General features: G+C 32.0%; 1 protein-coding gene across 1 annotated transcript in view; it reads right to left on the bottom strand.

Annotated features, from left to right (window-relative positions):
• The window catches only part of LOC148601762 (uncharacterized), a 247,117-nt gene that overhangs the window by 186,052 nt on the left and 45,299 nt on the right, over positions 1 to 15,766 (bottom strand). The window contains exons 38-50 of the mRNA XM_088556149.1: positions 15,072 to 15,163; positions 14,484 to 14,529; positions 14,095 to 14,346; positions 12,474 to 12,528; positions 11,977 to 12,140; positions 10,789 to 10,959; positions 10,005 to 10,220; positions 9,562 to 9,607; positions 4,503 to 4,657; positions 3,092 to 3,268; positions 2,120 to 2,341; positions 1,357 to 1,399; positions 594 to 754 (exon numbers count right to left, since the gene is read on the bottom strand). Of these exons, the coding sequence (XP_088412275.1) occupies positions 594 to 754; positions 1,357 to 1,399; positions 2,120 to 2,341; positions 3,092 to 3,268; positions 4,503 to 4,657; positions 9,562 to 9,607; positions 10,005 to 10,220; positions 10,789 to 10,959; positions 11,977 to 12,140; positions 12,474 to 12,528; positions 14,095 to 14,346; positions 14,484 to 14,529; positions 15,072 to 15,163 (1,800 nt within the window). The remainder of the gene's footprint in view (positions 1 to 593; positions 755 to 1,356; positions 1,400 to 2,119; positions 2,342 to 3,091; positions 3,269 to 4,502; positions 4,658 to 9,561; positions 9,608 to 10,004; positions 10,221 to 10,788; positions 10,960 to 11,976; positions 12,141 to 12,473; positions 12,529 to 14,094; positions 14,347 to 14,483; positions 14,530 to 15,071; positions 15,164 to 15,766) is intronic.

Genomic DNA, 15,766 nt, shown 5'->3' with positions numbered 1-15,766 from the left:
AACAGTCATAAATGTTTCAAACTAAATGTAAGTTGCCAAATAAAAAATACTAGCACAATTGAATTGATTCCTGAACACGAAAAATAAGTTCCAGCAGCAAAAATACGTAGTTTTAGAGTTCTTTAATCACATTGTTACAAGAATATAAGGATAGCAGTAAAATTCAGAACTGATGTAGCACTCCAGCTAAGAATCATGAAAAATGTGATTCATGGCTAAAAATCCTACATATTTTTATTTTTGATATTTTGTTCGAATTGCCATAGTAAACAGAAAATAACATTCGGTTTTTCATATAACCCATGTTCTTAGGAGATAAAAATTATATAGAATGCACTGTAGATTTTAAAGTTAAGGGAGATAACTCTGTAAATGACCCTCAAATACAAAAGAATCTAATGGATTTTCAATGTTGATTATCTCCTAAGAGCAGACAGATTGGAATGAATAATTACACATTTCATGATATAGACCCATAAAACAACTTAAATACAAAAATAAAAATATGTAGCCTTTTTTGGGGTGTATCACATTTTTCAGATTTTGCAGGATTCTTATAAAGACAGCTACTTAAAATTCCAATGTAAACATACTAGCAGCATGATAGTCCATTGTGAGATTGCAGTCTACTTGTGGCATCATGTGATCCTTCAGTACAACAAATGCTGGGTTACAAATTCCTGGTTCTAGACAGATCTGGAATTCTATGTTCACCAAGTATCTACTCTGGCTGTTTAACTGTTCTATTTTAAACCTGAGTTAAAAAAGAGAATATTTTAAATAATCATTTTTATAGCACTGTAAACATATCCATTTTCGCAGTTGCTAATTTTTGCTGATTATGTCAAGTGAACATATTCGCAGGTATCAATTTTTGTGGTTTAAAATAATGTTTATTGTTATATAATGTTAAAAATCAATTTGGCATGTTCTATTTTTTCATGGTTTTCTGTCCACCACAAAAATAGCTAATTAGAATGTTTACAGTATCAAGGGTTGAAAATTACTTTCCAGAGTTGATGTCTTCGACTTTTCCAAGTTTCAATTCAATAGTCCACTTATGGGAAACTAGAATTCCTCAATAAAGTGTCAATGAAAGACTTGAAGGACCAAAGAAAATGCGATTTGAAAGATAGAGGGTCGGGGATCTTGGACAACCACTAATTTGAACCACTGAATAATCATATATATGTTTCTAAAAATATCCTAAAATTGGAAAAAAAGAAAATCCAACAAGCATTTCTTTGCACCTGTCGTAAGTCAGGAATTTCTGGTCTCTGTATGTCTTGTTTCATTTTCACTTTCAGTTTTCCAGTACCCTAACCCGAAACAGTCAAGAAAATAACTGCTACTTACTTCATTCTGATCAGTTGCTGAAGTCTTACATCAGTGGTTTCTCCTGAAATCATTACACATAAGTACAGGTATACTCAATTTGCTCTTTACATTGGATGCTGCTTTTTGAAAAAAAACTGTAAAGTTCTATCTAGTGGTACCTCTCTTAATAGGTATTAGTTTTCTTTTATTTTTCAGTTTTCCTAGCCTAAATGTGTAAGTTTTATAAGTGCTGCAAAGTTTCCGTTCAGGACTATTTTTCGGGGGAGTGCTACATGATGTCATGTATGTTGTGCAGCTATACAATAATTTTCATTCTCACTCGACTGGAAAATTATCATATAGCAAGATCAAAAGGATTTTAAACAAAATACTGCTGATAATCTAAAACCTGCAATGTGTTTCAAAACTACTAGGAATAAAATTATTCTTATTAAATCTATAAGATATTGTTTTTGGTATCTGTCACTTATCAAGCTGTAGTCAAGTGTATGCTTAAAAACACAATTTTTACGTTTTTAAAATCCATTAACTCTGAAATGAAAAATTGAGAAAAAAATGTCCACATAGATAGAGAATATACATGTTTATATAAATTAAACTCCCTTAATGTGGTTTTGAGTTATTATACAATATATATGAACAGACAAACACGCAGACAAAAGAATGTCATAAACATTCCATCTAATGACAGGTAAATATTTAAAGGATGTAGCTTCTCACACCATCAGAGGAATCCCAGATCTTTTAGTAAGTTAATAGTTCCCAAACAGTATAATCTTACCCCAGTTGTAAGTGAAGAAATGATACTGGAATGTCATCTGTTCTATAGCACCTGTGATGACATAATTACAGGTATCAATGTTAAGGTTAAAGTTCAAGGTTATTCCTAAATAGCTATAGTCATAGCAACAGTCAACCCTGGAACAGGTACTTGACACGACACAGGATGCTTGGGAACCATCTCCTGTAAGACTGGCTGGATCAGTAACTGAGGTAGGGCAATCTACAAAAGAGTTGTACTGTCAATTTTAATTCTTCTTCCATATCGAAACATATCTTATTTGTGTTGTGCAGTGTTATTTGTATTCTCTTAAGCAGGTACCATATAATAGGTAATTTTCATAGATGAAAATTTTAGTGATGTGCACTCTAAATAGAGTTTGTAAGTCTCGTTCTATTTTCTTTTCTTTACTGAAATTTACAATGCAGAACTCATTGAAAACCGAAGACCAATCTGCATTTTATTGTTTACTTCCGGGTACTCGAAACGCTGTATAACAATGCAAAATCTATTTTATGTTTTTTCTTACTACCTTTATCATGTAGAAATATATATTTGTTATTTTTTACACAAAAAGATGTTTTGCCCTCAACACTGAACTCAAAGTTCTCTAAATGACAAGTCTCCATGCTTTTGAATGGATGACTAGGACCCAATCTAGTATCTGGACTTAAATTTAACACGCTTTTGTTTTTGTGATTGCCAAAACCTCGCAAATATTTCGAAAACTTGTGAAAATTTCCAGCTATATGGTATTTCACATCTACTGGCCTTCCAAAATGATGTAAGGGAAATACTAAATATAAACTAATTAAAACTATTTGGAAAGTTACAATTGAACTAAAGGTTGACAAATATAACAACTGTTTGATGATATTATGCAATAGAATTCACTTTGAATATAACAGTGTCATGGTTGATTTCTAAGGTGAACAAAGATATCAAAAAGTCAGAAATTCTCAACAAACTGACCATTTTTCCATCCACCATTTGAAGGCAGATACAAAGCATCACTCCGGTCACATTGAGGTGACTTTAACATTGTGTTCAGGCCAATCTGCTGCATAAGAAGACTGGCAAGGTCTGTTGGTAAGGGGTCTTGTGATGTGTCTATGTCTAAGGCATTTCCCCAGTTGGTCAGAGAAAAATCTGAAAAGTATACCAATATTACTGCAGGTCTTCAAAATTTTATTACATTCATTTTCATAGTTGAAAACTGGTGAGTAAGGATTATAAAAGAAGGGCAACTAATTTTACCTAAATTGGAATGTGTGCTTTTAACCTATATATTACCAAAAAAGCAGCAAGAAATGAATCAGCATAACTTGTCCTTTAATTATTGAATATGTTTGGCCTAGGGCTTCTGGCGAGGAACTGAAGAGTTTAATGAAATGTTACAGACAGACAGACAGACAGTGGCTTTTTCCAATCTCTGAGCAACTTCATTGGGAAATTATGGTAGTAAGTGTATGATTTCCCTTTCATGAGAATGGGTGAAAATTACATAACTTGAGCAAGGATGAAATCCATATCAATAATTGAAATTAGTTCAAAACTGTTGTTGTGACAGTCCTTAGGACATACTGTGAACCGCTAAATTTTAACAGCAGTTTTATTTTCATGATTTCCACGCTAAGAATTAAACTGTCATGAATATTTTCTTTTAAGAACATTATTATACAATTTGAGGATAGATCACGAATTCAAAACTGCACAAAAGTAGATTTAGAACAGAAATCGTGAAAAAAAGTGCGAAAATTTCCAGGTTTACAGTATTCATAACATATTTTGATAACTACTTTGATGCAAAATACTTTAATTCAATACTTTTCATACTTTAATAGACCATTTTGTTATAAATGCTATGAAAAGGTAACTCCTTGTGTCAGACGATAGTTTGACCCTATACAAAAAAAAATGACTTCAGGGGTAAAACATACCATATAAATTGATCCCAAGATTATTCTTACATAAACCCCCTTTTAATATTTTAACCCCCACCCCAGAGGGTAGATTGATTGTCACAAAGCAGAGGTTAAAATATTGCAGCAGGGGGTTAATCTATCATAAAGGTGGTCAAAATTTGCTATATTTTAACCTGGGGTCAGTATTTTAAAGGTGGTTAACGTTAAATATGTGGACCTTGTTGTTGGAAAAGCAAAATCTAAGTCGGGCGAGACAAAAATTGCAGTAAGTGGTTAATTTATCATAAAGGAGGTCAAATTTTTGCTTTGATAATTAAACCTGGGGTCAGTATGTCATGGTGGTCAAAATATCATATGACACCTGTCATTCAGTAACAACTTAATACATTAGATTCATGTAAATTAACTCAATAGAACATGATCTGTTGACCTCTACTTAAAAGTTCATGATGTCTCACCTGACAGATTCATACTGGTACAGACCATTTTAGGTAGCTCTGTGTCTTCCAATATAATGACCTCTACGGAACATGTACCATTGACCTCTAAACAAATTTTTAATTTCAGATCGACAATATAGATTTTCTCATTTGCAGGAGTTTTCACATTAAACCTGAAAAACATTTAATTTTCTTAAAATGAAAAAAACATACAGTAGAATACACCTAGATACATGAAAATGTCCACCCCTGAACAGCTTGAACACTATATCTCAGATATAAAGTTAAAAAAACTGAGGTCAAAAACTCTTTTATGAAATCATTGTATGTTACAGTTACTTTCAACGACCTTTTGCTTTTATAATTTAACAAAAACTACCGGTTATATTTTTCTGTATAAGCTATCACATTCGAGTTAAGAGCATTGTAAGAAAAACAGAAAACAGACTGTTTTTACACTAAAACAGTTCAGTGAATACAATTAAAGCCCTTGAAATTTGCGAAATACTGTGAAAGTACTATTGTTCGTGGGGTACTAACTTTCATGGTTTTGGTTCCCATCGAACGGGAGATTTCAATTGATGTGTATACTGAAAACCTCAAAACAAACGAACTTGTGTTTCTTTCCTAATCCACGAAAATTGGTGTCCACAAATTAAAGTACTTTCACAGTGCATGTGCAGCAAGCTGTCTGTATATTCAATACTTGCTGATTTTAACTGAAAAAGGACAACCCCTACTATCCTTGTGTATTATCTTTCTTAAAACAGGCCATTCTAAATTATTTCATCCCTCACAGATATTTTCACTTGTTTTCATTTTTAAGTAAATTGTACATTGAAATAATAGAAGAAATCTCTTAAAGCCCCTCCAGAAACACACATGTTCTAGCCCTTTATACAAAGTTAAACACAACAGATTGATTTTTAAGTACACAATGCTGTAAGAATCTGGCAAAATTGAAAAAAAATCTGAAACATGCATATCAAAAACCCACCAATCTGTCAATATATATTCACTCAAGGAAGTCTTTTCTTATTTTCCTTAGAATGTAAGAAAATTACAGTTTTTGACAGAGTTATCTTCTCCTGAAATGAGCATTTGCAATGCATTTCAGTTAAATCATAAATCATTTTACTGAAATGATTTGGAAAAATCATCACTTCATTCCTTGATACTTATAATTAATAATCAAATTACATTATCATCTTGTTTGGTTAATCCATACCAATATTTCACCTACTGCCTGAATCTTACATGGACTGACAATTAATTGTATTTTGACATCCATTGAAAGAATGTATATGCATACAATTATTTGAACATTTTATTAACTATGCAGACCCTGCATTGAACAAAACAGAGTTCTAAGGATGGTATTAAATTTACATATGAAAGAAGAAACAGCAAATACACAATCTTCCTGTGTTACCTTCCTATGATGTACAAAACCCATAAAACTTAAGTACTTCTCCGTCTAAGAATCAGGCAAAATGTATATAAGGTGTGGTACATGAAGGATAAAAACGCAGAGATTTTATTGCATTAACCAATTAATTATACCTGATAACCACCAGAAATAACCATCAAAGTGTTTGTAGAATTTGCCTTTTTAAGATATTGATAGGTCAAATTTAGTTGAAATTCACTATGGAAAAATGCTGGGAAATTTTTCCCACACTCTTTCCCTATATAAGCAGTAAAAAAATATCTATGTCACAGATGTTTCAGGATAATAGCTTTTTGGTTGTTTTCTAGATATACTGAATATATTTTAGGCAAAAATGACTAAATTGGGGAAAATGATGTGCCACCCATTGCCTGATTCTTACACAGAATAGTCCTTTAATATTTAGCAATAGTACTAATTAAAGAAGGCTAAAGAGAGTGACTGTTCTATTTCTCTATTTCAGTATAGCTCATGGTCTATGTACATTTAAACCTGATTTAGTCACAATATGTATTCAGCAATAACCTGCCTTGAAAAGCCATGTTTAAAAATACATGTACCTTCATGCAAAATTAACCTGCATTTTAAGACCACGTGACTGATGTGACCATGATATTTTTTTTTGAAACCTTTTCTTTAGGACACTGTATGGCTGAGATAAATAAATACGCTGAAATTCATATAAATTACATTTCTCTTCCTAGGAATGTCATTTCAAGACAGCTTTTACTGTATTATTTATCTGAACTAACACATTGACAAAAGGGATGTAACCAGGTTATTACTAGCATGATAAATTGTCAAATAAATTGTATTAGCCAATTTATACCTCTCAACTTTTATGGATACAAAAACAAAGCATACCTCACAAGAGATGACTTTTTAAAGTACAGGTATTAGGTCAACGATCTTGACTACACAGGTCAATTACTTCAAATTTTTTACAGTGCAAGTCATTGACCAATCTTAAAACAGAATTTATTGGATACTGCGTGGTTGAAAAATGAATACCTGTAACCTTCACACCATCAAGGACAAAACCTTCTAAATTTTGCCTTTTAAAGTCAAATCATTTCGATCTTATAACTTTTTCCTTAGGACATCGTAAGGCTGAGAAAAAATAATAAACATTGTGCCAACAAGGACAAAAACCTACTGAACTATAAAGTCTGTTTTTGTCATTAATCACCTTTAAAATATCTTAAAAACACACTTTTAGTGGTACGGTAGACTGTCTACTACGGCTTTTGACACCATGTACAAGGTACCGGTAATACAAAACATAATAAAAATTTCTTGGACTATTAACTTGGAACTTGAAAACAGCAAGGTAGAATTAGGTTAAAAACATGTAAAATGCGGTTAATTAAGAAATAAAAACTTGTCAAATTAAGTCAAAAAATAAACAACTATTCTAAAATTAATGTTTGAATTAGTAACCATGACCTCTAATATAAATGCAATCTTTCCTCTGGTCATTAAAAATCTTGTAACAAAGCTTTATACAGATTTGTTTTACTAGTGTTTATTTACAAATGAGATACTATTTAACTTAGATAATTCATAAAATAGTATATTTTTGCTGTAGTGTTAAATTGTAAAAAATAAGCATTTTTGTCATTTAAAGGAGACTTAAAAATTTTAAGAATATTTCAATAAAATTTAATGCACAATATGAGATATGTAACAAGGTTCCAATGGTCTTGTTATTCTTTAATATGTTCTGAGCTGGCTTTCAGTAACAGTGAGTGTTCTTTAAATGAATAAATATTGTCTAAATGATATATGTGGAGGTTTTTCGTGGAAAAAAACTGATTTATTATTGAAAGAATTTTATGGTCAGGTGTGTTTGTTTTGTTTTGTTTTTTTTTAGTTCATTTAGTAACTTACATTACAGAGGGATGGTTATGGCCTTATAAAACAAGTTAAACCCCATCACAGACTTCACAGGCCTGTCCACAGTGAGGAGATGCTAGTTCTTAAGTGGCTGTCTTAGTAAGAATCATGCAAAATCTGAAAAATGTGATACACCCCCAAAAAAGGCTACATATTTGTATTTTTGTAATTAAGTTGTTTTATGGGTCTATACTATATAATATGTAATAATTCATTCAAATCCGCCTGCTCTTAGGAGATAATCAACATTGAAAATCCAGTAGATTCTATTGTATTTGAGTCATTTACAGAGTTATCTCCCTTAATTCTTAAATCTGCAGTGCATTCTATATTATTTTTATCTCCTATGAGCAAGGGTTATATGAAAAACTGAGTGTTAGTTTCTGTTTACTATGGCAGTTCAATCAAAATATCAAAAATAAAAATATATAGGCTTTTACCCATGATTCACAAATTGCATGATTCTTAGCTAGAGTGCCTTTCTGTTGTTATTTTCCTATATAGTTTGATTTTGAAGAATTAGAATCATTCTCTTACTGTGGATTTTAATACTTTTGTTATGGATTTTTCACAGTTTACTTAAAGAGGTAAACCTAGGGTAAGGAACACAACTCCTAAAAATTCATTGGAACATTTGTATTCAGCATTTTACATCAATATTATGTAAGCATCTAATTAACTTGGATTGATTTTATTCTGCTTCAAACAAAAGCTTGAACGGCTTTGGTGAAATTGAATATGATGCTTACATATCACTGATTTCAAAGGTTATATCCCTTACCATGGGTCTACCTCTTTAAAGGTGTGTTTACACTTATTGAAGACCTTTCAGTAATCTCTTGAAGTATATAATATTTAAGATTTAGGTTATATGTTGGTGTATTTGTTGAGTTTCACCAAATCTGTTCTTTTTTTCCCAAAAGAACACACATTATTAAGGCATGGTAAGCAGGGCAGATCCAAAGACTATAAAATGGAGGGACGGTTCCAGGCTATTAAATGCTCATTTTGCACTAATTAACAATATTTTCCAACATAAGTGGATCCATTACTGGTTATATAAACTGAGAAATAAACACATGAGCATTGTTACAAGAAGGAGAACATAATGAATGATAAATGTTAGTGACAAAATCGTATCATTCACACATGAACAGGCAAAATTTTGTCACAAGGCATTCCAACGAAGGAATTCAAATGAAATTCTGTGAAATTTGCCCATGAAATTCATGTTAAGTACAGTTCACATGATAATCACACAAACTTATATCAAAATTCATATTAAGCTTGATAATATAACTCTCATGTGAACTATTTTTGCCTTTGTATGCTTAAAATGCTTGTAAGTCTCATCACATGACCATGTGAATTTACAAAATGGGTCCATTATTCCAATTTAAAAGCAAAAAAGTGGTTGTTTATAGAATAGTGACTATGATCTTTTCAATAATACCTGTAATGCATAAATATAATGCTAAAAATATGACACTAAATTTTTTCAACATTATGATAAAATTGCTAACAACATGAAACTGGAAATACTATGCATCAAAATGTGCCTAGAAGTAGCTTTTGCTTAGAATGCTTTCAACAATAAAAAATCTGGATTATAAATAAATATCGAATGAGACTTACAAGCCATATGTGTATGTTTTACATTTCCTGTACTATTAAACACATCATAAAGGTCCAACACAGTTAAAACATGATATGCAGACAAATATATCTTACTCCATCTGAACAACACCATCAGCCATAGTTAACCTCTCTGTCTTCCCTGGAACAAAAAATCCATCAAAACCTTTCAGCCCTTTTTCAAGCACAAACAATTTGGGTTTTGATATAATTTGTAAATCTGTGTTAATTTGGAAAATATGCATTCTCCATACCACAGAATGGGATCAAGTTTACCATAGCATAAAATGGGATTACATTTTCCCTACACAGGACTGGATTACATTTTCCATACACAGAATTGGACTACACATTTAATAGCACAGATTGGGACTTTCATTTTCCATACACAGAATGGGACTATATTTTCGAAACACAGATCCATATCAAGCTTCCATAGGTAAGCTGATTTCAAGTCTGCTTTATCACTCAAATATGACAAGAAAGCTAAAAACTATAGATAAATAAGCACCAAATTATCTTAGGATGGTACAACTAACCTCTCTCATATGTAAACAGTGACCATGACCTCTGAAGACTATTGATAGCTAGATCAACAGAATATCCACAAGGATTCAATGTGAACAAAGTGTTCAGTGTTAGACCGAGGTATGGGACATCTGTACAGCATTCAATAGTAGTACAATCATCACGGTAACGACATCGTGATGGCTTTCCAACAATGTCCGGTAGCATGAACACACTCAAAGGACACTCTGAAAAAATACCAGTTTATTTGATTTATCCTATCACCTGTTGCTGTAATTGATTTCAACTGATATCTGCATATTATAATAAAAAAACAGTTACGGTGAAATCATTCGAAATCATGAATTGACGTCCTGCTACACATTTAATTCTTATGTTGAAGGTTCCTCCTTGAAACACGTATATAGCATATCAAAATCTGCAATATATATATGAATGGTAATTTTTTGTATTTTGTAATGTTAAGAAAGCTAAGACTACCAAACTTAACTGAAAAATTTATTAGTCAAAGATGTTCCTCATGTTAAAATAAGGATTGGAGGTGTAATCCTTCTTCACTACTGTTAACTGTGAAATTTTGGCATCTTTTTTTTCATAGTTTCTATGTTAAATCTGCTTTCAAACAGTTTTAAATTCATGATCATTCCTCAGATTGTATTAGAAGGTTTTTTTGAAAAAAAATAATCCAAACAGTTTAATTTTTTTTGTGTAACAGGTCTTAATGCGAAAATAGCAAAAATCAGACAGTCACAAAAATTTTATGGTTGACTGTATTAACATTTGAACTGTTCTTACCATTTCTCCATCCCAGTATACTAGGCATGTATGGATATCTAGTATAATCACACTTCTCCTGTGTAAAATACTGAGCAATGCCAAGCTCCTCTAGGAGAAATTGTATAGCAGATTCTGACAGATCATTTATGTTAAGATTCTGTTCTGTCACCCAGGCATTTAAGGAGAAGTCTGAAAAGACATTATAACAACTGTTTACAATAAACAAATCTAGATAAGTTTATAGTCGTACACTAAAATAATCTGCCATTTTTAAATTTTTTTAAATTTTAGAAATTATCTAAAATATTTGATCTAGAATTAAATTTTAAATATTATGCCACAAGCTGTAGTCAAGCTAATATAAGTATGCAAACAATGATTGATTGATTGATTGATTGATTGATTGATTGTTGGGGTTTAATGCCCAAGCAGCAATATTTCAGCTATATTCAGGTGATGAACATGAAATGGATGATAAAATGATGATAAAATGAAAAATGGGATGGGACACAATGATAATGGGGTAGACAAATTTTGATTGCCACTGGAAATAGGGAGAGGTGGGTAGGATCATGTAATTTAGCCTCCTGTGGTGGAGCCCTATGGTTCCTACTCCTGGAGAATACCACAGAAGGGTTCTTTACCATGCGAAGAATGTGGCATCTCTCCCAGCACGTTGCACCACTATGGTTTTGCAGTCAGTTTTTCGGTATTATTCAGCATGTAACATGCCAGGGGTACCCCATTCCACCACCTGGGGCACAAAACCCAGTTGCTCTGTGGGCAAAGCGCCCTAGCCCCTGGCTAGAGTTCTGAGCACAATTTAGTCGCCTTTTACAACAAGCTTAGGGCTGCTGCTGGCCCATTCTTTTAACCTCCGGATCCGCACGGGGGGAAAAACAATGATTTAAAGCATTGCTACTGAATGGAATACTGTGAATACTTTAATTCGTGGATAACAATTTTCATGAATTAAGGAAGAAACACAAGTTCATGGATTCTTGAATTTGTGGTTTTGAGGTTTACAGTAAACACATCAATGGAAATTTCCTTTTTCATTGGGAACCAAATTTCATGGGTTAAGTCTACCCATGAAAGTCACGAAAATTGGTACACCATGAACAATAGTACTTTTACAGTACTAGATTAAATAGTTTTTTAATACAGATGACTTTTCAGACATCTTTGAGTCCTCACTTAACTTACTTTTCAGACTTGTATCATTTTTTATGCATGTTGGGAAGAACTGGTCCACAACTAGTGGTATCCCACTGGTGCTTGGCACACAATACAAAATATTTCCATCCGGGAAACAGATCTTCAAGGTCACATCAACAAGAAATCCATTAGTTGTCTTAGTTACAGAATACCTGAAATAAAGAAATTAAAAGAGCAAAATTGAGCAACTTCATTATGCATTGTTATCATTAAATAAAAGCAAAAATTATCTTCCTAATCATTTTTTTTTCTGGCTATGAAAAATGCAAACAGAAGTCTTTTAAATATTTTTGCGGTCATACTAAAAGTAATAAACAAATCCAATCCCTACCTAAGTGACCTTTCATGATCCTATGGACACAAAAAAAATATAACGTATTATTACAAGAGTTGGCTACAACTGTACAGAACCTTCAGAAACCAGCAATTGAATACATGGGAACGTTTTCTAAATTTAATCTACTTATAACATGTATAGAACCTACTGTATTTGCATGGGTGCTGGAGAACCTACACCAAAGTTAACTGAAGCTGTTTGACCTGAAATAAACAGCAAAATAAAAGTACTAGTACAGTAGACCCTCTCTTATGTGGCCACCCATACTGCAATACAAAACTGGCCACATAAGGGAAGTGGCCTCTCATAAGAGGTTTGGAATATGTCTTCATTTCATTGTGTACGTTTGTTTGCTTGTTACATGTACAATGTTATGTACAAGTACACAAATTATATACAGTTATTTATTTCAAATTTTTAATGTATGTATTATGTCTTTTTTTTAAGCAAAATTTTTGTTGATTTACCCTTTTATTCAGAATAAGTCTTTTTTTTTCCAGCAAGTTGTCAGCTAAACTTTATTGTCTACTTTGACTTATATATGTGAGACATTAGTTTTGTAGACCTTTGAATCTCCAAACTCATTGTTTTCCCGAGCTCATGTTGAAAAATGATTTGATTACATTTATTTGTAATTTTGGGGTATTCTTAAGAAAACAAAAGCTGTCGACAAAGATGATTGACCCGTACAGCTATCAATTTTACAAATGAAAACAATGTTATATGAAAACATCCGTCAGGGCTTAATTTAATCGGAATACACAACTTTAAAACTGTTAAAAACACAACTTTAAAACCGTTAAAATATATACACAAACTATATAAGACACATTTTACATTATCGGATCAAGGATTCCAGAGTTATCAGTCCATTGATATGCAAATTTATGCCCACTTACGGTATGCCAAAACACATTTGTACATGGTCATAAATAAAATCAATTGAAAATGAGAACTATATAGCTAATTCTAACCAGATTAAAAGGTAATTACTCTTTTATTTGTAATTTAAAATACATGGTCATGTTTTTTTTTTTTTTATTAATTACCAGTCATAATTATGACTAATGTCACGCTTGGGTGGCAAGGCTTGATATGTTGATGGTCTCTTCAGGACATACTGACACACAATTGAACTCGCAAACAAGTTACTCTTATTGAAAATATACCGGAGATCACGTCAGAGGGGTGACCGTTTATAAGGGGTCAATTTGCCCTGTAATTGAAATGTGGTCACATAAGATGGGTGGCCATTTCAGGGAGAGACTACTGTAATACATTATTTGTTTATGAAATACATGTAGTTCAAAATAAACGTGCATGTTTATTACATTTTACATACATGTAAATATGTTATTTCTTCAATTCTTTGTTTATCATTATGATCATTTTAGTTTCTTTACAAGAATCAATTTAATGTTGAGCTTTATATATAAACCTGAACTTTATTTCTTTATTTAAGGTTCAATACAGCAGATATGAAATGTAGAGGACACTTACCCTACCAGTGCACCTGGTCCATGCTCCCAGTTTTTAGTGGAGTCTGAGCTGCTCATTTACTTTTGTTACTTTGTATGTATGATTTAGTTACTTTATGTTCTTTGTTGTGTGTGTCTGTTTTCCATGTCTGGTCTTTGTCCCTGGATTACATTCTTTTGATTACCGCTATAACCTTGGTTCCCTTGATTACTCTTTTATAAGGCATACAAAATATTTTTAAATGTCTACTTTGAAAAAACAGGGAATTTTCACTGAATGTAAATACTTACCAAAATCATAATCAAGTAGACCGATTGTATTATTCCAAGTACCGAACCCGAATTCTATTTTATAGTCGCAGGCATCAAATCGGTACCAAAATGTGATGTTCTCATATGTAACAGTATCAACACCAAGAGGTACAGTAAAGGATAGATCCAGACAACAATCCAACCCCCCACATCCTACAGGCATCTCACAGGTTACCATGTCAACAACATCAGAAGGGAGATAACTTTCCTCATCTATGTCATGTGTACAGTCTGAAACAAAACAATTTTTACAGAGGTTAAGTTTCAAAATTTATAACTGAGAAAAAAAATTGGAAAAGCAACAAGAACATTGTGTAAGAATAAAAAATCAATGATAAACACTTATTTTTGTTTCAAATCATACTTACTTTGTATTAAAGGAAGCTGACAATCACTGTAACTTTTGAAAATAGTCTGAAAAAAGGAGACAGTTGATATCAATTCATATATTTTGAAAGTACATTCATAGCAAAAAATATTGTCTATCAGTTAAAGATAGCTTCTTGGGGAATATAACTAATATCTGAATATATTATCTTGTATAAAGAAATTTGGTTCAGATTTATGCAGAATAGTGGTTTATATTATGTGTAAATCGAAACAAAGTTCTTTACACAAGATAATATTTTCCTTATAATTTAATATTTTGCCAATGTTGCTTAATTTATATTAATCAGTTATGGCTTTTTTTTCAGACAGGATTATCTCATTGATAAAAGCAGTCCAGTTAAAAGAGGCATGGTTCATGACCTTGTTTATTGATCAGGTGATAAGAAACTTTTGTATCCAAGATAAAATAAAAAACGACGGTATCTTTTTCAGTAAAAATGATCATATCAAATTATATTCCATTGTTTGAGAGTATCCAAGGATGCTTCAAACAAAGAAGAAAAATATGAAGACACACAGCTTTAGATTTTCACTGTCCATTCACAATGATTTGACATTAGACTTACAGTTAAACCAAACTGAGCAAGGATGACATCAAATCCTTCTACAGTCATTGTTCCTCCTAACTGTCCTGCAAAATCAGCAATACTTCCTTGTCCTGTCAATCAGACGTTTAAAATATATAATTCAGACCTCATTTTAACACTGTTTTACCAAAGGCTGGCTTTATTTTACCTTAGGGCTATTCCAGAAAAAGGTGTCTCCGGGGGCAGAATGCTATTGATTAATTAATGTGTTGGTTGGGGTAAAAATTATAAAATTTTCTATTAAACTCTTGTATTGTGTGTTAATTTTAATGTGTTGGTAGTACCCCTAGATATCATGGGCATTCTGCCCCCTAGACACATTTTTCTGGAATATCCCTCAAGCCATAATGTGCATTGTGGAGAAAAAATTCTAGAATGACATGGGTAAAACTGAGTAAAACTTATCTATGGTATTTATCATATGTTTATCATCGTTTAACCACAGCTGTGGTTTAAAGATCTTTGAAGTATATGTCATATTATTTGCTACAGTCTCAAGTATTTGTTTCAATATACATAAAATTCACAACCTGTATAACAGGTACAAATTAGTACCTCAGGAAAAATACAATGTTTAGAAACAAGAAAGGCACAAATCAAGATATACTGATAGTAGTTATTCTTTTAAAAATAGAAAAAGTGTCCCAAGTCCAGTGATACTTGTATGACTAATA

This window comes from Perna viridis, chromosome 12 (genome assembly GCF_037379345.1).
Source record: "Perna viridis isolate PV_CMFRI_1.1 ecotype Kerala chromosome 12, ASM3737934v1, whole genome shotgun sequence".
In the NCBI taxonomy this organism is placed as follows: Eukaryota; Metazoa; Mollusca; class Bivalvia; order Mytilida; family Mytilidae; genus Perna; species Perna viridis.
This window is presented reverse-complemented; position numbering and strand designations above follow the sequence as displayed.